Here is a 21421-nt window from a genome sequence, read left to right as displayed (position 1 = left end):
GTCTGGAGTTTTCAGTCGCACCATGAGGTTTGTGCTACTATACTTCATATACCGGCTCTTGAAAGACAAAAGCCGTAACATGATCCATGGGCGAGCGGCGCACACGGGCGAGCGGCGCACCCCACCAACTTTACTCACCTTACTGATCTTAATCTACAATGGCTCAACGCAGCGCTACTCAATTACTATCAAATGAAGCAGATATTCAGCTTGCTATCTCATCTATTAATGCGCACCAGATCCAAGGTACCCGTACTGCTGCAGTAGTCTACAACGTAGCCGAAACAACGCTCCGCCGCCGACGCGCTGGTATACCTGCCCGACGCGATTGCCCGCCCAACTCAAGGAAGCTTACCCAGAGAGAAGAGGAGGTGATTATTAGCTATATACTTCAGCTAGATCTGCGTGGATTTGCGCCTACCTACACAGCTGTACGTGATATGGCTGATAAGCTGCTGGCTGCGCGTGGTGGAGAGCAGGTTGGAGTCAACTGGCCATCTACCTTTGTTAAGCGTACAGACAGTCTTCGGACGTGTTTCAACCAAGCGTACGATAGGCAGAGAGCTCTTTGTGAGGATGCAACATTAATAAAGAGGTGGTTTAAGCTTGTAGAAGAGACAAAGGCTGAGCTAGGTATCTGCGATGAGGACGTCTACAACTTTGATGAAGCTGGCTTTATGATGGGCAAGATTACAACGCAGCTAGTTATAACAGGAGCAGAGAGGAGAGGCAGGCCGAAGAGTATTCAGCCAGGCAATCGCGAGTGGGTAACGCTGATCGCTGCTATCAGCGCTGCTGGCTGGTCAGTCCCACCGTTCCTCATCTTCGCTGGCCAGTACCACCTATCAGCCTGGTATAAGGAAGCTGAGATCCCACGCGACTGGGCGATCGCAGTCAGCGATAATGGCTGGACGAATAATGAGCTTGGAGTTGAGTGGCTAAAGCACTTCAACGCTCACACGCAGGCTCGTAGTGTAGGCGCGCGTCGCCTGCTTATTATTGATGGCCATAAGAGCCACCAATCTCTAGAGTTCCAGGAGCTCTGCAAGGAGAACAATATCCATACGCTCTGTATGCCTCCTCACTCATCTCACCTACTCCAGCCACTTGATGTTGGCTGCTTCTCGCCATTGAAGCGCGCGTACAGCCGTGAGGTGGAGAGCCTTATGCGCAACCACATCAACCACATCACCAAGCTAGAGTTTCTGCCAGCGTTCAAGGCAGCATTTGATCAAGCGTTCACGCCAGCCAATATCTGCTCAGCCTTCCGCGGCGCAGGCCTTGTTCCTCTACAACCAGAGGCTGTTCTATCAAAGGTAGATGTACAACTGCGTACACCTACTCCTCCAGCAGCTCTGCCAGAGGCTCCCTGGGTAGCTCAAACGCCGAGCAACGCGCGTGAGCTTGAGGCTCAGTCAAGCCTAATACGTGAGCGCGTGCGCCAGCACAAGAGCTCATCACCAGCTTCAATTATTATGGCGATTGACCAGCTAAAGAAGGGCGCCGAGGTGATGATGCTCTCTGCTGAGCTGATGCGCGATCGGATCTCTAGTCTTGAGAAGGCCAATAGCGCAGCCTCAGAGCGTAGGCGGCGCTCTAAAAGGCGTATACAGAAGCATGGAGTACTCACAAAGGGAGCTGGAGAGGATATACTGGCTCAAAATGAGGCTGACCAGCAGATTGCTCATGAAGAGCGTCAAGGAGGAGCGCGATCAGGCCTCAGCCAGCGGGCTCAAAGGCGCTGCACTAGGTGCAAGGAGACTGGGCACAACTCGCGCACATGCAAGACTGATACTATTAATATAGAGTAATCTACTGTATCAATATCTAGCAATAATATTATCGCGTTGTTGAGATGCATCGCTTTAAAGTTGCAAAAGTTGGTGGGGTGCGCCGCTCGCCCGTGTGCGCCGCTCGCCCATGGATCATGTTAGTTGATTTTTAGAGAGCTGAAATACAGCGTCACGTAGAGTTGAGAATCTTCATTTCTTCTCCTCCGCAGCAAGACAACTTGTATTAGAGCACACAAAAACTTTCTTTTAAGATCTAACATGTGAGTTCTCCATTTTCCTTTTTTTTTGTGATGACTTTTTGTAGCACTGGTACTCATTAAACAATTGACGAGCAGTTTCTGTTGGATCGCAACACCCATTTATCTGGTTTATTTGCAAAATATATAGGCAGAACCGTCATTCAGGCGAGGAGGTGAAATTCTGGGAGGAAAGAAGTGGAAAAAAATCTCAAGAGAGATATTTCATATGTTTTTTTTAGGTTAGGGGAAAGACATGCGTAGTGGGTATGCGAACTTTAAGATTGGGGAAAATGAGTAGTTTTAATTTTCTTCCATTGCCATCATATTTTGGGAAAAGGGAGGCAACGGCCGAGATATGTTTTGCGGAGATCGGGGTTTCGTTTTTAAAAGCAATAGCTGGTAGATGAAGAAACTGCAGAGGGGCATATATAGGGAGATTATATATATCTACGAAAGGGCTAAGACGTATGTGTCAGGACATATTTACATATTGAACAGATTTTCGACCATAACCATCATCTACAACTTGCCCTGGCTTTTAGCCATTTCATCTTGCAACACCATCCCAACCGGGCCACCCCGACTTCCATCACCGGCCCACTGCTCTTCCGGGATTCGCTCAGCCGGCCACTCCCAACGGCCCTTGAAGTCTTCCGGTGTCCGCCCTTGTATACACTCCACGATACTGTCACCAATGACTGGCAGGAACTTGAAACCATGTCCTGAGCCACCCGTCGCTACAAACAATCCCTTGTACTTGGGGTGGTACGAGATCAAAAAGTCACCGTCTCTTGTATCAGTGTACCAACAGATCTTAGACTTGGTAAATGGCCGCGAGGGTGTAGCAAGTGAGGGATGAATAGCAGCCAGAAAATTGCGGCATTGTCGCTGTCCTTCAATCGGTGCTGCTTGCGATGGATCATCGAAAGAGGTATAGGGCAGAGAGACTGTAATCGTCTCGTTCGGGTCTTCTGATTCTGGGTGTGGAATTGTAGTTGGATTGATGTAGCCATGGCCGTGTCGCGCTACTTTGAGCAATCCCTTGTGAGGAGGAATCATGAAGAGACCATGGGAGAGATTTAGGATAGTCGGCTGCTTAGACATTTTGGCTTCCTCCTCTTCAGAGATTGGCATGTAACACAGTGTTTGGCCAGTTGCCTTGCAGATTCCACGCAGATCAATGAGAGACGCTGTCCATGCTCCTGCTGCCAGCATGGTAAGGTCTGCCTTCAATTCACTCGAGTCGCTGAGCCGAACGCCGGAAACGGTGTTGGTTTTATGGTCGATCAGAAGTTTTTGTACGGGCTTCGTTACAAAATTGACTCTTTTCAGCTTTTCCACCTTTTCGCGCAGCCACATCATGGCACCTTCAGCGTTGGCCCAGCCTGAACTCCAGTTGACGTATCCTGTGCTGCCATTGCCCCAAGGATCCTTGCCTTCCAAGCCGCATGCTTTCTGGATATCCTCTGCTGAATTGAGCACCTCGACCTTATCTGTTCCTATGGCGCGGACGTTTGCGAGAGATTCGGAAACGTATTTTTGCTCGGGACCCCAGGCGGTCACACATAGTCCAACCTCATGGTAGTGTTCGGTCGCGAAATCGGTTCGCCAGTGGTTCTGGGCGATAGTAGCGAGGCGGGTGTAGCGTGCGGCTGCATAGTCTGGACGGATGATTCGTGAGGTATCAATCTATAAGTCGTAGTTTGAGCTTGTGGTCACTGTTTGAAGCATATTACAGGATGACTGATGAATGTGAAGCGCAACCTAGTACATTGAACTACACTACTTACGCTGGAGCCATCTGGAGTAGGAAACGGATGACGGTCTACAACAGTGATTGAAGTGTGATTGAACAGGGGGTTTCGACATAGAGAATATGCAGTAGAAAGCCCAAAAGCACCGCTTCCGACAATCAAGATGGACGAGGGTATCTGGGAAGATGCAGAAGACGCCATTATGGAAGATGCAGTAGGGATACAAAAGCAAACAATCAACAGAAAAAGGGAAGCGACGTGAAAAAGTCTGTCTAAAGCTATCAAAGTGCCGAGCAGCACTGGTGGGCCGTTTTGTCGTCTGAAGGCCGCGCATCGGCTGGGCGCGGTGCAAAAGCCAGTGGCTTGCAGGGCGCTTGGACCTTGACGGTACCAGGCGATCGGGTCGTGCATCAAAAGTTTTGAGGCTTCATTCCAGCGTTGTGACAACTTTGCCAATTGATCGTCCACACCATTCACTGCTCATATCGTCCACACCTCATTAGTTTGCCATGGCGAAGCTTCCCAAGCCCCCAAAGGTGTTCCCGGTGAAAGCTGCAATACCATCGAGGCCCGCCACCCCATTCCGCAGACGGATACCGCAAACGCAGCCCGATGCTGATGAATCATTACGAAGCGCCAGCGATCCAACACCAGCACAGATTGGGCAGAGAATATGGAGGGAGCGTCCAAGACTATCGGACCTACAGCGCTTGTCGGATGAGGAATTGAGGTCGGCACAGCACCAGGCAAAACTGCGGAGATGGAGGCAATGGCCCATGTTCGGTATCGGGCTGGTCGCATTCGGCATGGGCACATATGGAGCTATGCTTTGGGTATCGCTAACACAAGATGTGGACCTGCAAGATCTGCCCGAGGACCTCTCCGACCGGTTCGACAAGGAGGCTGACGGCTACGACGAGAAGGTGGACACATCGGAGATGCTGCTCCTCCTTACCTCGAAGCGGAAGAAGCTCACTGCCATGGCCAAGGGACATGTGTTGGAGGTTGCTGTGGGTACGGGCAGGAACATGCCATACTACAATACCAAGCAATGCGACACTGTCACATTGCTCGACTCTAGCGGGCCCATGCTAGCGGTTGCAAAGCGGAAATGGAACGACACGCACAAGGAATACTTTAGTCGCGTCTTCTTCAAGCAACAATCCGCCCTAGATCCGATAACCCCGCCTTACGGTGCCAAAGATGGATACGACACAGTGATACAGACCATGGGACTCTGCTCCACGCCAGAACCTGTCAGGTTGCTGCAGAATCTAGAGGCATGCACAAACGAGAAGGGACAGATACTGCTGCTGGAGCACGGCAAGTCGCATTACGAGTGGCTCAACGGTATATTGGACAAGACTGCGCCAGCGCATGCCGATGAGCACGGTTGCTGGTGGAACAAAGACATCGGCAAGATCGTGGAAGAGAGCGGGCTAGAGGTGGTGGATATGAAGCGCTATAACTTTGGCACGACGTGGTGGTTTCAATTGAAGCCGAGGAGGGGCATACGACAAGCGCTGGGCGAGAGTATGGCGAGTGAGCAGCCGCCCGCGGCGCAGGGCGCGTCGCCGGTCGCACAGAAGTCATGGTGGTCACTGTGGAGATGAGCCGTCGACCGTGTCACTTCTCCACATCCCACCACGATTGCGATTGTGGGGGGGGGGGGGGGGCATGGCGCGCTATTACAGTCCGTGCCAAACTTGCTTCACCTAGCATGGCTGGACCATACCGATAACCTTTGTTTTGTTGAAAGCGACGTCAAGTTTACGCGTCGAATGGGCGAGAGGAGCGGGGGAAAACGACCCGATTACCGGTATTTCCCAGATGGTGGCCATGAACCAAGCAGGTGAAGCGAGATCTGCAGTCGGGATCATGGGCAAAACAGACAGGCACGTCACACGTCTCCGGGTCCCAACGTCGCCCGCACAAACTTTCGAGTCTTATCTTTGCGTCAGCCGTGTTGTTGCATGTGCGCTTCATGTTGACATTGATGGTCGAGCGTTGAGCTGACAACCAAACCCCACATGCTATCCACTCGTGTTATGGTTATGCATTGTTATCTGATTCGACTGCATTGTCGGTGGGAACAAGCAAACAGACAATGCATCTTCACCGTCTTTCGCGACATGCCAACTTCCTCATGCAGTGCGCACTTCGTCTGGGGAACATGGGTAGCGCATCCGTAAAGACTGTTTGCCCACAGGTCAAGTGCGGCGCCAGACCTTCCAGATCCCCACAAAAGGTGACGCTGTGCTGCGCATGCAGACCGGACCGGGTGGCATGCAGTTTACCCTTTTGGGGTAAGACATATGCAACAATCCCTGTTCGAATATCGGAAGTGATGGCAACTCGCGTGCGCAATGCTTGGGGGGGGGCACTGGGGGCGCTGGGGACAAGTGCAAGGTCGTGATCCGGACTTGCGGAGTGAAGTCTGAAACAAAGTTCCAGAGCTTGTTGCTCTGAGCACCCACACACCATGGCAAGTGTGCGTGTACGACACATTAAGATGCTTCCATTCACCCAGCGGCATCTCGGACGCCTCGGCTCGCGGTTTGGCCCACGACGTCGTTGCCGAGGACTGGCCGCATGTGAGTGGGAAAACTTCAGTCGTTGAAAAATTCTCGAAAAGTATGCTCACCGCCCTGGGTCATCCCGGCTCCGGCGTCGAGGCTAAATCCACTTTAAACTCCTAGGCGAAACCTTAGGACAGGCATGTGTGGCTCTGGGCACGATGATATGCACGCGGCATCAGATCATGGAAGGTATCCAGCCACTCGCAGCACAGCCGTTTTGATTGCTGGGGGCAAGCCTGGCAAGGCAAGGTGCTGAGGCGGTCAGCTTGCGGGACAACTGTGTCGACCCGCCGAGGTGCAGATGGGAAGGATGTGGATGCGAGGGGCCCAAATGGAGCATGAGGTCACTTTGGCGGAAAATCCGTCTCAGGGCACAATGCGTGCGCGTATCCATAATGTTGGCGGAGGTTTATCGGCTGCCCATTATCCCTACCAGTCTCCACTAGCATGTACCACTTTTGTTGCCCTCGGCGCGACATGTATAGAGATGCAAGTGCAAGTGCAAGTGCAAGTGCGGTGTTCTCTGTTTCGGGCCCAGCTGAGACCATCTGCTGCCTGAAGCTTGACACAGGGAGAAGTGTCAGTCACGGGTCCAGCACCCCGCTGGATTGGACAAAATAGCGAAGCCTGCACCTGTGAGAGACGTTGGAGCAGGCTGCCGGCAATGCACATGGCGACAGAGGCCCTTCCGGCGACTACTTGCTTTTAGACGACTCTACCGTGTGATACATGCAGGCAGCCACGGCACCTTGATAGGAGCGTAACGCTCTAGCCCCTGACCAACAAAGCAAAAACGGGCTCTAAAAGTAGCATGCTGTCATAGCCATTGGAACCATCCCTGAGTACATTCACCCTACTACTGTGCACGGACTTTTTACCGGAGCCTAGTCGCTCCTTCTTCACCCAGTGCTCCACTACGCGCTCTGGGTCTTTCCTTCGTTGCATCCCCTCCCTTCACCACCCCTCGATCTCCATCAGGGACCATTACCACTGCCCTGGCCCATTTGCCCATTGCTGTCCAGTTCACCCCAATTCACTCCAATTCACTCCAATTCACTCTTGTTTCCCACGTTTGTCTGATTTCTGTCTTGTTGTTGTTGTTGTTGTTGCTGCCAGCGCCACTTGATTGTGTTGCGAATTCCGGAGGCAACAGACGTCGCCATTGCCTAGTTACGTATTCACTCCCCTCAGGAGGCGAGCCGCATAGCTTGCGACAGGACGGGTGCCACTCAGCGTCCCTCCACCACCACCAAGCATCCATCACACAATAAATCTGTCCTTGGACGCCATACCTGCAGTGCAGACAGAAGCGTTGCGAGTTGCTTGCTACCTTGCATACTCGCCCGCAGCCGTCGTATAGGCTGCATCACATTCCTACCCGACCAATCGACAACCCTGGCATTGTCGCAGTAACAAAACATTCTGTTGGCTGCACACCCTCCAGACGCAATAATTCTTCTCGCCCTGGAAAGACATTCTCCTTCCTTCCTCACGCCTTGTACAACAATTGCGATTGTGTTGCCGCGACAAGATGCCTTACAACACCCGCCGGAAGTCGCTGTCGCTGCCGTCGCTAGGCATACAGCTACCAGGAGGACCGCGATCCGCCCGTTCACCGCCTTCCACAAGCGACGGTCAACAACACGTCGCGAAGAAGCAGAAACGCTCACATTCCGGCTCACTATCTTCGGCACTCCCATCCCCATCACAACCAGTATCATTGCGCTTTGATGAGCACCGACCCAGAAGCTCGGGCAGGGTCGCAGACACCCCGCCACCTTCGCCAGGCACCGAGTCTGGGTCAACAAAGGTCGACACCCAAGGTATCGACGACGAAATCGTCGTGGGTGTCATCGAGCAACTCCAGAAGACCGGCAACCGACCCCACTTATTGAAGGAGCTCGCCCTTGTGCTGTCGCCTATCATCCCCATCGTTGAGAGGTACGTACCAAATTTCAAGCTGCAACGCTTGGTCCGTGTTACACACGCTGACGTGCCTACAGTTCCGCAAATCCAGCTGCCATCATCTCATCTCGCCTGGCTACTTATCTCAAGCGCAATTGGACAGCCTTGTCAAGATGTCCTCTCGACAAGAAACTTGTTGGCACCCACCCAAAGCGTGTTTACTACTTCCTTTCCACCTGCCCGCACCAGCCCATTCCTGCCGATGGTGGTAGCGCTCTTGTTACGCCCCGTATTGTAACACCATCGCTTTCGTCTGCGACTTCAGAAGAAGAAGACATGGATGCACGATCACGAGATCGCATGTCGCCGTCGCCAGAGTTGGACTTGTCCGACTATGACAGCCACGCTAGCGACCCCTTCTCGAACCAGAGCCATCCACCTACGACGGCCAACATCTCGCACAACCGCCGGGCTCAGTCACCGCCATTAGAAAAGGACGAACGCGAATTTACCCAGACCGCTTCGTTCCTTCAACAACGCCGAATGAGCCAAGAAGCCGAGCGCCAACGATCTGCTAGTGCATCTGCCGAGCCGCCTACACAGAGCAATGATGCCAAGATGGAGGAGATCGCTGTCTCTGTCGAGGAGACAGTAGAGAGTGCTGCACGCAAAGATTCCGAAGCAGCTGCAGCGCTATTCGGCCAAATGGACCAGCTTATGAACTTCCATGCTGCCCTCTCACCCAACAGCCCCGCGCTGAAGCCCATTCTCGCTCTCGAGATGCCTCCACCGTCGCTGAAGCGCAAAGAGATGAAACTCGAGCTCGACGACGACTGGATCATGAAGAGCCCGGAGCTCATTGACCTTGACGAGCTTGACGACCTATTTGGTGGCTATTAGTCGGATAGCCAGATGTGCACTCTCCATCTCATTACACGACATTTACGATTCTCTTGGGACATGTTTCTCGTTTATTTTCCTCTATCTATTGTATTCTCTGCTCTTTGTCCTTTCTCGGCGTATGTCCTAGATGGATTCAGTTTGCCGCTCGCACTGGGTGATTCACTCTAGGGATGTTGGTATGTCGCATGGAGTTCTTGAGATGTGGGCGTCTAGGAAGGAATTCTGTACGATACGTGTAGAGAGTGCTTGTGCGATGGGCGGCCAAGGGATCTGGCTGGGCATTGGATGTTTTTCTGGCGCATGGGTGCGTGGATCCTTGAATCCGGGGATCCGGGACAGGTGTTGGCGAACATCTTGCGGATAGTTGCGGCGGTGCGAAAGCGGCCGAGAAAGCAGTGAACGGTATCAAAGGAAGTTGACTACTAGATAAAAGTCGTTCAAATTGAAAAACAGTTGATACTCTCGATATAACTCAGCTCCCGGCTCTATTCACAACTGTCTTCATGCACAACTGTCGGCGATGATGTCGAATGTCGCAGACTTGTGGTGGTGGGCCGGGCAGTCCCTCCCATCCACGTACCGCTTGCTCACCGCCCGCTGTCCGTACCCAACACTACACCTGGCATTGCCCTAATGCATAACAGAGTGTTAAATTGGGCCCTCACCGGCAGGGCCACATGCGCCCAATGCGGGCTCGATGTTCGATCTGAGCCAGGCCCTTCTAGTCTCAGAGAGGAAGTGAAGTCTTGCTTGGCGTAGCCTGTTGCAGAAGTTGCGGTCGAGCGTGATGTGTTGTAGAACAGCCTCACTCTGGGCCGTGTGCACACACAGAAGCATGTTCGAGACGCAAAATTGTGCAAACCACTTCTCACATCTCTGACAGGCTTGGTTTAGTATACAATCTCCGAGAGCAACCGCATGTTCGCAGAGAGGAGGCTGGGTAAGCGAGTCCAATGACTTGGGCACCCCCAGCCTACAGCAGAGCTTTGAAGCCGAAGCCCAACCACACGACGTAAGAGTGCGCTGTGCGCTGCGCGACACGTCCGCGCCATCTCCTTTCGCATATCGACTGCCCAGTTCCCCCATTCCACCCAACTTTGTGCCCTGCGTCAAAGTGCTTGCTGCAGTGTCCCCGAGGCTGATGAAGTTCCCGACTTGCCTCGCTTACTCCCGCTGAACGAGTTTGAAGCGTTCGGACGAAAGAGCTGGGAGTGTGAAAAACGGAGGTTGGGGGGTTCGTGACACTGGCGTTCGGTCTGTTCATCGAGATTCAACCGGGTTTGGGACGAAGCGCATACATCCGGACACCACTTTACGTGGTATACAGGAAGAGTCAGATTGCCAACAACCACGCCAAGGCTGCGATCCCACCGACAACGCAGCGCCAGCCAGCAGCCTGATAGTCGACAGTTGGACAGACAACTACCCAGCTAGCCGCATTGCCCGTCAACAAGCACCGCCGCCGCCGCAAAAGACTCTCTCACATTGACCTAACACTTTTTGACTCTCCTCGGACTTGGCCTGCCTCCACCACTCGCCAGCCGCTACCTTTTTCAAAGGCACACCAAGAAAGGACCTGAAAACTCAAAAAGCAAATGTCAGTAGCAATGTCTCGAGCACGAAGCAGAAGTCGCGCGCCCAGTATCCGGGCGCCTTTGAGTCCGGCACCCATCGTTGTCGATGTTCCGCGAGGCGGCGCTAAGTCCCCGCTTATCGTCGATGTCGACGTACCACGGCCAAGATCGAGAAGCAGGAGCGTTGGCAGAAATGGACCCTTGGTCGATGCGCCTGGGCTCAGTGGAGGAAGAGGGATGTTTAAGAGGCTGATTGTCGCGTGTGACGGGACCTGGCTAAACTCGGACGACGGAACAAAGAACGGCACTCTGTCCATCCCAAGCAACATCACGCGCATTTCAAGAGCTATTAAAGCAGTTAGTCAAGATGGCATCCAGCAGATTGTGAACTACCACCAAGGCCTCGGAACCGAAGGAGGCAAGATTTCTCGCTTGGTTGGTGGTGCTACGGGCAAGGGCCTTGCCGAAGATGTTCGCGAAGCTTACTCGTTCCTTGCAAACAACTACCACCCAGGAGATGAAATCTTCCTGCTTGGATTTTCGAGAGGCGCATTCACAGCCCGCAGTATCGGTGGTTTGATTGGCGAGATTGGACTTCTTACAAAGAAAGGCTTGAACACCTTGCCAGAAGTTTACGAAGACGTCCAGAACCGACGAAACCCAGACTACCGGCCGAAGCACGAAGATATACCGTTCCCACGGAAGCCAAGCGCAGATGACCCAAGATACGCCGAAGAATTAGAACGTAGAGGATTGACTAGACTGGATATTCCGATCAAATGCATAGCTGTGTGGGATACAGTCGGTAGTCTCGGAATACCGCGAATCGGCATACTTCAGCGTGCAGGTCTACAGATGAAGCAATCAAGAGCGACATCTTTTTACGACACCAAGCTCTCCAACTGCATCGAAAACGCGTTCCAGGCGCTTGCCCTGGATGAGAACCGATCTTCGTTTTCGCCTGCCGTATGGGAAAAGCCCGAGGGTAACCGTACCACGCTTCGCCAGGTCTGGTTCCCAGGTGCGCATGCGAACGTCGGTGGTGGATATGACGATATGCAAATTGCGAATATCAGTCTCGCGTGGATGATGAGCCAACTGGAGCCGTTTCTGGATATGCGTGGCGAGTATCTTTTCGAGCAGGACGATCTGAATGAGAAATACTACAAAAAGGAGGAGGGTGCAATCCGACCGTGGAGTTTTGGCAAGATCTACAGCGAGCTGAAGGGCGCGTTTGCTTTGGGCGGAAGTACTGTAAGTAGTTCCTACTCACTCCATCTGACTATCAGCGGACTCGTGCTAATAGACGGCAGCAACGCAAACCTGGTCAATACACGTCAGTCGACCCCTTCACAGGCCGCGCAACAGATCGGCCTCTGCGCCAGACAAATGAGTACATTCATCCCTCAGTACGCACGCGTTTCCGTCTCGAAGGCCCCGGTATTCAAGACCGTGGTCTATACGAGGCGCGCGCTTTGACAGACAGTTACAAACTCGTCGTCGATTATGGAACCAACAATCAACGTGCCGGTGACGCGGAAGTCTACTGGAAGATCAAGTGGAGAGACACTCATGCCGTCAAAGTTCTCCCCGAGGCGCCTTTGTGGAGATTAGAGAGAGAGCTTGCGCGTCGCGACCCAGCAACATATGATTATGTCAAACGGCCGCCTGCGACGAGTTCCACAAAGACGAAGCGACGCAACGGACGGCCCATGTCTGCTGATATGTCAACGAGCAAGGTCACCAGCCCCACAGCAAGAAAGACGCGCAGGGACACGTTTTCGCCTCGATCAACGTTTCCCATTGACGATAGAGCACCACCGCCCAAGAGGAGCAATACCAAAGTAGAGAGGGCAAGGAGTCGTAGCAGGGCGCGGAGTGTGGAATTTGCTAGCGACCGGGAAACGGATATCAGAGAAAGCATGCCACACAGGCGCGAGAAAGACAAGGCGTGGTGGGAAGGACGAAGGTAATGTTCGACACGAAAAAAAGAGTTGATGGCGAAATTTTCTTTTTACTTGTGTAGATCAGCTAGATATGCGCGGATACCCTTTGGTTGTAATAGTCGATGCCTGAGTATGGACATGAGCATCGTTATGAATTTATTCTTGTATACTTTTTGCGCATAAATCATGACATTTGTTGGGTAGGATCTGCGTTGAGTAAGTTTTCTAGAAGCTGGGTAGAGGCAGTCTAGATCTGCTGTACGCGGCAGATCTCATCTTAACAGACCCTGGCGGACGAAGCTGCAGTAGCTGGAAGGGATCCCCGTCCACTTGTTCAACAAGAGTTTCACAGTCTCAGTAAGCAGGGACAGAAGCAGGTGACATATGATGAGAATATGCAGGATATACTTTGTTGTGCTAGGGGCTGGGGTGGTGTGATGGCGGGGCTGATAGCGATTTCAGTGGCAATACGATGGTGGTGACGCGATCGCCATCCGTGGGGACTTGGTTCTCGTGTCCGTCGGGCTCTCAGTGCGGCACAGTGCGGCACGAAGGGGGAAACGGGATGGGCATCGATGTCAACAGCTTTACAACGCTCGCACTCTGTAAGCGCATGACGACGGCGTCTCCGCGAGCGTACGTAAGGCGTCTGCGCGTGGCAAAGTGCGATCGCGCAGTTTACGCATGAGGACGGAGTCGGACAATAATATTGTTGCGGAGCTAGACTGTTATATTTAGTGATGCATTGCCCTAGCGCAAGGCCGGCCCCTGGTCTATTGCGCTGCTGCCACGACGCTGAGACCACTCAGCCTGCTCTCCTTTCACCAACCTCGAACTCGAATAACTTTCAATCGCTTCTACCGCCTTACCTTCGTTCTTGTGCTTCTCGATATTGCATACTAACTCCCTAATTCCTTCGCCAGTCGCTCGTTTATCGGACGAAGGAGTTGATCAACTAGCTAGCTTGCGTCATCTTCACCTTGCTTCTGTGTCGCGTCCTTGCCGCCTTGTTGACACCACCGAAGAAGTTGCACCACCCATTTCCCACGAGGGCCGTCCGTTCGCTCGCTTCCCTCTCACCGGCACCGACTTGTTACAGCTTGCTACTCTGCGATCTACGTAGTGCCATAATTGCAACAACATGAGGCCGTCTCAGATTCTCGCTGCAGTGGTGGCGTTTTCTTCCGCCACGCAGGCCATATCCATCGCTGATGCTTTTGACAACATCCATGGCTTGACCGATGTCAAGGAAGTTCTCTTTGGGCGCCAGAACAACAATGAGAACAACAATAACAATAACAACAACAACGACAGTATGTACATGATTTTAATTAGGGATGAGACGGGATACTGATGCCATCTAGACCAAAACAAGCCTACAGACGCACCAGCCACTACACAGCCAGCTGATAAGCCAGCTGCGACGGATAACGGCGGCAACAACGACGGTAACAACAACGGCAACAATAACAATAACAACAACGACAACAATAACAATAACAACAACGACAACAAGGATGCGTCAACAGCAAAGGAAACCGGCACAAACAAGCCCGCGGGCACCAAGACACAATCGGGCAAGTCAAAGTCTACCAGCTTCGACCCTCGACTACCCGCCGGTGGCCTCACCATGGTCACACCGAACGCCATTGCCGGAACGCAATACTACAAGGTTGGCGACTGGGTGACGTTCGCCTGGAACTACACCTCTCTCTCCGTAACGCCAACTGCCATCGATGTGCTCGCCTCATGCACAGCCAACCAAGCTACCTACACCATTTCTGTCAACATGTCCGCAACGCAGACCGAGGTACTTTGGAACACCGGCGAGACACCAGAGGGCCAAGCACCCTTCCTGACGGAGAACTACAAGCTCCTAATCTACGACTCTGACTTGAGCGCGACTGCTCCCCCGCGTGCCGGTTACTTGGGCGCCTTCACTGGCTTCACTTTCGGCATGTACCTCAAGCAGCCATACACTCCTCTCTCAGGTAAGTCATCATCGAGCCCATCCCTCGTTATCGTTTCCATGTTAACAAACATCTAGAGGGCTACACATGCCCCAACTGCAATGGCGCGCTCTCCCACTTTGAAAAGATGACTCTCTCCACCATGTTCTTCACGACCGGAACAACCATCGGCTCATTACTGTACTTTACCTACCAGTTCGGCCTTTGGTAAAACCACATGAGCTCTCACCACAATGAGACGTAGACGTATACGGCAAGAATCTTCTCCGACGCTTCATCGCTTATGATACGATATACGGCATCCTTTTCACGCTTCACATCTGTCTATATATAAACCTTTCTGTTTCATTCCTTTTATATCTCTTTAAACCCATGTTGTCAGTCATAAAAATGGGGTCGGTTGCAGCGGCGCTCCTGGTTGTCAATGCTTGGGTTCAAGCATATGGAGCAAAAACTCTACATTCATTTTTGGGACAGGGGAAAGCGGTGATCACAGCCACGGCATCTGGTGTTACGGAGTTGGACTGATCATACTTGTCTCTTGATTAGAGCGAGAGAGTGTGAGGGGAAGCGAATGGGGATATTCTGGTCCTCTTGCCGCGTTGCATAGTCATGGGGTTCGCAGAAGGCTCCCATGGGCTGTAGTAATTGTGCTGATTTCAGTCAGTGAAGATGATGGATAAGCAGTAATTTGTTTAGTCTAGATTCTGGATTCTCGGAGGTGGATGTCAGGTAGCAGAGAGGTGGATAAACAGAACAAGCTCAGTGGCGGCGCTATGCCACGAGAATCATCTCGATCGTTAACCCGAACGCTGGAAAACAGAAATATTCACAAAACATTTTGACTCAAACGTTTCTTGCGTGTATCAATCAGTTCCCCTATTCGATGATTGTTTACCATGGTCTGACCGAGACTATTCCGACTTCACATTCCGTTGGACATCGATCATTGGTGATGTCAATAAAATTAAGAAAAAAGGGTCCACGTCTTGCTTCTTTGCATTGGGCAAGAACTAGCGAAAAGAACGCCGGTGAGCAAGTGAACGGGCTTCAAAGTCGATGCACCGATACTTCGATGACCAGAACAGCGCTTGGGAAGCAAAAAAAGCGAAAAGAAAGAAAAACAAGTGAAAAACAACTTGTTATATGACATCTGGATCGTGGTATTGGTTGCTGCGAAGAAAGAGCCCGCCAGATTGGATATCCCGCTGAACAAAAAAAGCAAAGTGAAAAGAAGAACATGTGTTATCCCACGGTGTCCTTGTTACGCCTAGGAGATGCAACGCCAGCCACTGAATACCTCGTCGCTTAATAGACGGGGAAAGAAGAGAAAGAAACAAACTGTCAGAAAGGAAATCAACCAGACCCGCCCGTTTGCATAAACCCATCCGAGAAAAATACTGCTCGTTGCTCGTTCTGCTCGGCTATAGTGACCTAACGTCCGGCAGCACCAGTAGGTCTCTGAGTAGTAGGCGCAGCAGCAGTAGGTGTGGATGTGGGCTGAGTCTTCCATTCATCTTTGAGGACCCATTTTCCCCTCTGCGCACTGCCGCTCTTCTCGAGTGTAGCAATCAGCTTGAGCATCTCCTTGAACTCTTCGTTCCTGCCCGGCTGTGCGCGACAGTAGTGGTCAAAGTGATCGACAAGCATGCGACTGGGAACCGTACCACCGTGTGTAAGCATGAAATCGCGAATCATCTCGAGCATGCGGCGGCCGCGGAACGTCTGCGGTGTCGTCACCCCAGATGTGGAGCTACGAGAAGTAGAGGTTGCTGCTAGTGATGTTGGATTTGGACGACCTTGGCGGGCAGCGAGGTTGTTGAGGATGGCTGTTGAGGAAGGCGCGCCCAGTCTGCTGCCTCCCCGGCCACCGCGAGAACCACGTGTGGATGCCGATCCGCGTGGTGTGTCGGGACGGCCGGCTTGGCCAAATTGTCCGGTCCATGTCGGTGTCCCGGCTGGTACGTTGCGTGCTTCTTCCATGCTCTTTTTCAGCTGCTCGGCTGCAAGGGCGGCTTGCCGTTTCGCCTCGCGTTGAATGTATGCTGGATCGGCCTGGACTTTGCGCTTGCGGCCACCAGCTGTCGAGTTCATGATTGCGTCATGTTCAAGGACAGAATGAACACCTGTCTTTGCGAAGATGGTGGACATGAGGCGAGAGTCCGTGGGAGGTTTGTCAGCAGACGTGGTTCCATCTTCATTGGCGGGAGCACCTTCTTCGGTGTCGGAGACGGGAGCCTGGAAAGCTTCGGATCTCGATATGCCTTTTACGGCTGCGAGGGCTTCAGCTGCTGTGGCATCTGCTGTGGCCGTCTTTCCGTCTTCTTCGAATTTGACTTCTGACCCACGGAACAAGCTACCCGTCTCTGTCTCGCCCTCTACATTCTCCACACCCAACGTGAATAGGTCGTGGAGATCGCTCATCTGGAATGTCTGTCGCTGTTTCGGGTCTTTCAAAACCTTGTTTGTCAAGAACTGCTTGAAGATTTGACGATGGTAAATCTTCTCTTCAATCGTGCCGGCGGACATGAGCCGGTATATTTCAACCTCTCGCTTCTGTCCCAAACGCCATGAACGCTCCCGCGCCTGTATATCTGTCGAAGGGTTCCAGTCGGGGTCATAGATGATGACACGATTAGCACCTGTTAGGTTCACACCAAGACCTCCAACCTTTGTAGTAAGTAAGAAGACGTGCAGGTCTGGGTTGTTGTTGAACTCGTCGACAAGGTTCTGTCGATCCTTGATGGGTGTATCGCCATCCATGCGACGCCAATTTATATCAGGTAATTGACTGATAAACTTCTGCAAGATATCAAGCATGATGCGATGCTGCGCGAAGAGCAGTGTTTTGTGACCGCCCTTCTTCCACAGCGAAAGCAACTCCTTGACCACTTGCATCTTTCCGGACCTATTGGGATTACCATAATCATAGCCAGGCTTCTTGGAGAGCGTCTTGTGCTCAGTAAGATCTGGATGATTGCAAATCTTGCGCAGAAAGTCGACGCCAAAGAGCATCTGGCGCTTGCCATTCGCGATCGACTTCATGTCTTCCGATGCCAAAAAGGCTTCGTATGCTTGGCGCTGTTGACGTGTCAACTTGCAAAAAAGAACCTGCTCTTTCTTCTGAGGCAGATCAGTCGCTACATCGACCTTGAATCGCTGGAGTAGGTATGGGCTGACAGCATCTTTCAGGGTTTCAGCGCATTGCACGGCAGTCTCAAACTCCAGATTGGAAGCGTTTGCATAGCCACCCCGCTTGATAGGAAACTCAAATTGATTCCGGAAGTTGACGAGGGTACCGAGACGCATAGGGAAGACGAAATCGAAGAGTGACCATAGCTCCGTCAAGTTATTTTGCATTGGCGTACCAGATAGAATGATGCGGTTTGGTGTTCGCAATTCCTTGCAGTGAATCGTGATAGCAGTGTTGGGATTCCTGATCTTATGTCCTTCGTCTAGGATGGCGCATTCCCACTCAGTAGGAATCAGAAACTCAGCATATGTTTGAAGCCCAGAGTAAGTCGTGACAAGTACGTGACCATCACGCTTGACCTTTTCGAGGACCTTCTTTGCAGCCTTGCCGGCGCCAGTCAGGGTCGTATCGTAGTCACCGTACTTCCGAAGCTCCATTTCCTGCTCTAGACGATCTTCTCGTCGAGTGTCCAGCATACCACTGCCAGACGTATGCAGGATAGAAACTCGGAGAGCAGGCCACCAGCGGTGGAACTCGTTTACCCATTGCTTCATGACCGTCGCTGGGCAGACAACAATAACGGGCTTCGTGAGCTTCTTGGAGTAATGAAGGCCCGCAACCAAGCCGATGGCCTGTATGGTTTTACCCAAACCCATCTCATCGCCGATGATACCGCCTACGTTTTGGGAGTACAGTTCCCAAAGCCATTGTACACCAGTCTTCTGGTAATCAAACAGTGCTGGGTAGATGTCTCCAGGAATACGAAACCCGCCATCGAACTCTGTGTCAGCCTCGGTGGGATGAGGTTGGTAACACTCTTCCTCTCCTTCTTCATCTGCAGCCACCTCACCCCTATTCGCCTTGGCCTTTTTTCTTGCCGCTGCGCGATTCTTCGTCCAGGTCTCTATGCGTTTCCGGTACACTCGCTCGTTGCCATCGTCAACGCCGGCCAGATCCTCAACTACAGCCTCCTCCACAGGCTTAGCTTTGGCCTTCTTTGTCTTCTTTCCTTTGGGTTTACGTTTACGACCAGTAGTCTCCTCCGCATACGAATCGTCTTCGTCGATATCTTCTGATACTGCGTCAGACTCATCCAGTGTCGCAAGTTGGCGATCTGTCATGCCCGGCTCGAAGGCATCGTCGGAGTCGGGATCGGTAAAGCCAGGCCCGGTGCTCGGCTCGCTGGAGTCTAGGTTATCACTAGCAGGAGTCGCCCTCCGCCGCTTCCTCGGTCGTGGTTTAGATGTTGGACTCGTTTCTTCTTCGCTGGACTCAACGTTCTCGAACCCAGGCTTCATCAAATTGCGATGTGACACTGGTCCCTTGTCCGCATCTACAACCATGTCTTCAACTTCAGCATCTAGCATGACCTCGCCCAAGGTTCCTGAGCCTGGGTGGCTTTGCGCCACCTTGGAGAAGGGCGTGATCTTGCCTGTGCGGATGAGCCACTCGCGCTGGGTTTCATTTGGTAGCGGTCCATTTGCGCCATCTTCCGGTGCATCATCGACGCCAGGCGCTTTGTGACGATCGTTGATACGCTGCTGTATACTGTCCATCTCCATATCTAGATCGTCGATCTTTTGTCGATATGCTGCAATCTCGCCGCGCAATTTTGCCTTCTGAGTATCTAAAGCTGGGAGTGCTAATCGATTCTTAAGCTTCTGTATGGCTGCCTCAGCCCGCTTTGCTTCGCCCTCGAGCTTCTCTATGCGCTTCTTGTCCCTCACATCAGCTTGCTCTGTGAGCATCTGGTCCGCCTGTCGTCCAATATCCCGTTCCAAGTCATCTTGCGCCCGAGTGCCCGTAGTGAGCAACTTGAGGCGCGCCTGCTCGTCCGCATCGGATGGTATATCTTCTCCTGATATTTGTGTCCCATCATCCATTACTGTATCATTTGGCTCGTCGTGGCGCGAACTCTCTGAGTTGGTGACGGTGATTGTGGGCGGCGCGGCCAGCGCCAGCTGTTCGGACGGCGACGACATTTCAGGTGCACATGAAGTCACGGGAAAGAGAGACAAGGTGAGTCTATCTTGGCGTGAGCGGTGGGGTCCGGAGGTATGGCGAATGCAGCGCCTCGCAGATTTGTAAGGAATTCGCTCTGAAGGCAACAGCAGGCAGGCGAGGAAGGCGAACGGGGGGTCTAGGCGCTACAAGGCAAACGGCGCTATCGCAACGTCAGAGTGAAGGTGAAAGGGCTGGTCTATACAGCATACGCGTAGAACATGAAGTCCTGAATAACAAAGGCGCAGTAGCCATGGTTGTCGCTCTTGCTCAAAACACATTTGCGATGATATCACTGAGCCTCAAAAACACGCTAAGACCAATGGCCGCGGCTCCCTTCCGCTCTCATTTGCAAGCGCCTCATCACCTCATGTCCTCCCTCTAGCACATGACTCCGACCAAACTTGAGCAAAGCTGCATTACGGCCATGGGTTGAGAACTAAGAGGGTTATATAAAATAGTAGCATTCGTTAAAGGGTATACCACCTGCGGCTAGTCGCGGTAGCCGCGTCCGCGTCTTCGGCTTTCTTGTCCGATGCCATCGTCCTATGTCATTGACCCCTGTAGCATACCAAGGCTCGCCATAGCATCACAGCCATCTCAGATCTAGTAGATCGTCAATTTCATAGCCCGTTCGAGTTGCAAATGACATGGCAGGATGCAGCAAGCGAAGTTTATTTCGTTGACATATTACGATCTCTTGGCACTATCCTATCTTGCGTTACGCGAAGGACTCGGTTCGTTTCATCCTTCGCCTCTACACGAAGTAGCGTACATTACCTCTACCGGCCTTCAGCCCCAATTGAAACAATACCGACTGTTCGGCCCTACTATGCAACGCATGGCGCTGCCGTTTGGCATCTGGACCTACATCCCGTAAGCTGAGCAGCAGGGCATAACGGACCGCGACACACGCAAACGGAGACTTCTCTCGAAATAGTCACGCAAGACTTGCAGCACGAGGTCCGGGGTTGGTTGCCTATAACTGCCGGACGCGGTACTTATAATTAGGCATAAGGTTCGTCGCACCGTTTGCTGTCAATCTCTGTACTCCCACCCCTTACGGTATGTGAAGCGACGTGCAGTAGTGGACAGGGCACCCATCTGCAACGGTCGCATGTTTTTCCCGTATCGCAACAGATCTGATGGCTTCAGTTGCCAAGGTGGAACAGCTGAATCGTATACACATCGCGCATCGTATCAAGCCTACGCATTGGCCAACAACAGAGCATGAGCAGTAAGAGCTGGGATCAGTTTCTGGCTGGCGAGTAAGGAGTACCCGTACTTACGTATAATCAATTCACTCGATGGCTTGTCTCACACGCCATCCAAGCTTCAACTTGCAGATTTATCCACAACCCGGCTTCGCCGGCAACTCAGATACGCAGGTACATGTCGCGTGGTGTAAATGCGGGGAAACGAGACAATGTGACAGCCTGCAGCCATGCAGCTATATACACGACACCTCCGGTTTTGAGAAACCCATAGCCTCCATCATCCAATACTGTCGGCTGAATGACTGTGGTGCTTCTGGACCAGGTTGAACGCGTGCGACGACGCGCCT

General features: G+C 52.4%; 7 protein-coding genes across 7 annotated transcripts; 5 read left to right on the top strand and 2 right to left on the bottom strand.

Moving 5' to 3' along the window:
• Positions 1-158: 158 nt before the first annotated feature.
• On the top strand, positions 159-1811 carry PtrM4_148000 (uncharacterized protein; the record flags this gene model as incomplete). The annotated part of the gene is made up of 1 exon (XM_066109935.1): positions 159-1811. One exon carries the CDS (start codon positions 159-161, stop codon positions 1809-1811), a length of 1653 nt encoding a protein of 550 aa, XP_065959918.1.
• Positions 1812-2551: 740 nt separating this feature from the next.
• Positions 2552-3987, bottom strand: PtrM4_147990 (sarcosine oxidase; the record flags this gene model as incomplete). Its single annotated transcript, XM_001938730.2, has 2 exons — positions 2552-3721; positions 3823-3987. The coding sequence occupies 2 exons, from the start codon at positions 3985-3987 to the stop codon at positions 2552-2554; spliced, it is 1335 nt and encodes a 444-aa protein (XP_001938765.1).
• A 308-nt stretch (positions 3988-4295) lies between these two features.
• On the top strand, positions 4296-5399 carry PtrM4_147980 (methyltransferase OMS1, mitochondrial precursor; the record flags this gene model as incomplete). The annotated part of the gene is made up of 1 exon (XM_001938731.1): positions 4296-5399. The coding sequence occupies one exon, from the start codon at positions 4296-4298 to the stop codon at positions 5397-5399; it is 1104 nt and encodes a 367-aa protein (XP_001938766.1).
• A 2497-nt stretch (positions 5400-7896) lies between these two features.
• On the top strand, positions 7897-9170 carry PtrM4_147970 (uncharacterized protein; the record flags this gene model as incomplete). The annotated part of the gene is made up of 2 exons (XM_001938732.2): positions 7897-8306; positions 8369-9170. 2 exons carry the CDS (start codon positions 7897-7899, stop codon positions 9168-9170), a joined length of 1212 nt encoding a protein of 403 aa, XP_001938767.2.
• Positions 9171-10780: 1610 nt separating this feature from the next.
• Positions 10781-12720, top strand: PtrM4_147960 (DUF2235 domain containing protein; the record flags this gene model as incomplete). The annotated part of the gene is made up of 2 exons (XM_066109934.1): positions 10781-12001; positions 12061-12720. 2 exons carry the CDS (start codon positions 10781-10783, stop codon positions 12718-12720), a joined length of 1881 nt encoding a protein of 626 aa, XP_065959917.1.
• A 538-nt stretch (positions 12721-13258) lies between these two features.
• On the top strand, positions 13259-14874 carry PtrM4_147950 (uncharacterized protein; the record flags this gene model as incomplete). The annotated part of the gene is made up of 4 exons (XM_066109933.1): positions 13259-13298; positions 14058-14141; positions 14223-14684; positions 14741-14874. 4 exons carry the CDS (start codon positions 13259-13261, stop codon positions 14872-14874), a joined length of 720 nt encoding a protein of 239 aa, XP_065959916.1.
• A 1223-nt stretch (positions 14875-16097) lies between these two features.
• Positions 16098-19838, bottom strand: PtrM4_147940 (HepA, Superfamily II DNA-RNA helicase, SNF2 family; the record flags this gene model as incomplete). Its single annotated transcript, XM_001938735.1, has 1 exon — positions 16098-19838. One exon carries the CDS (start codon positions 19836-19838, stop codon positions 16098-16100), a length of 3741 nt encoding a protein of 1246 aa, XP_001938770.1.
• Positions 19839-21421: the final 1583 nt, after the last annotated feature.

This window comes from Pyrenophora tritici-repentis, chromosome 9 (genome assembly GCF_003171515.1).
Source record: "Pyrenophora tritici-repentis strain M4 chromosome 9, whole genome shotgun sequence".
Classification (NCBI taxonomy): Eukaryota; Fungi; Ascomycota; class Dothideomycetes; order Pleosporales; family Pleosporaceae; genus Pyrenophora; species Pyrenophora tritici-repentis.
The sequence above is the reverse complement of the archived record's forward strand: the minus strand, read 5'-3'. Positions and strand labels throughout refer to the sequence as shown.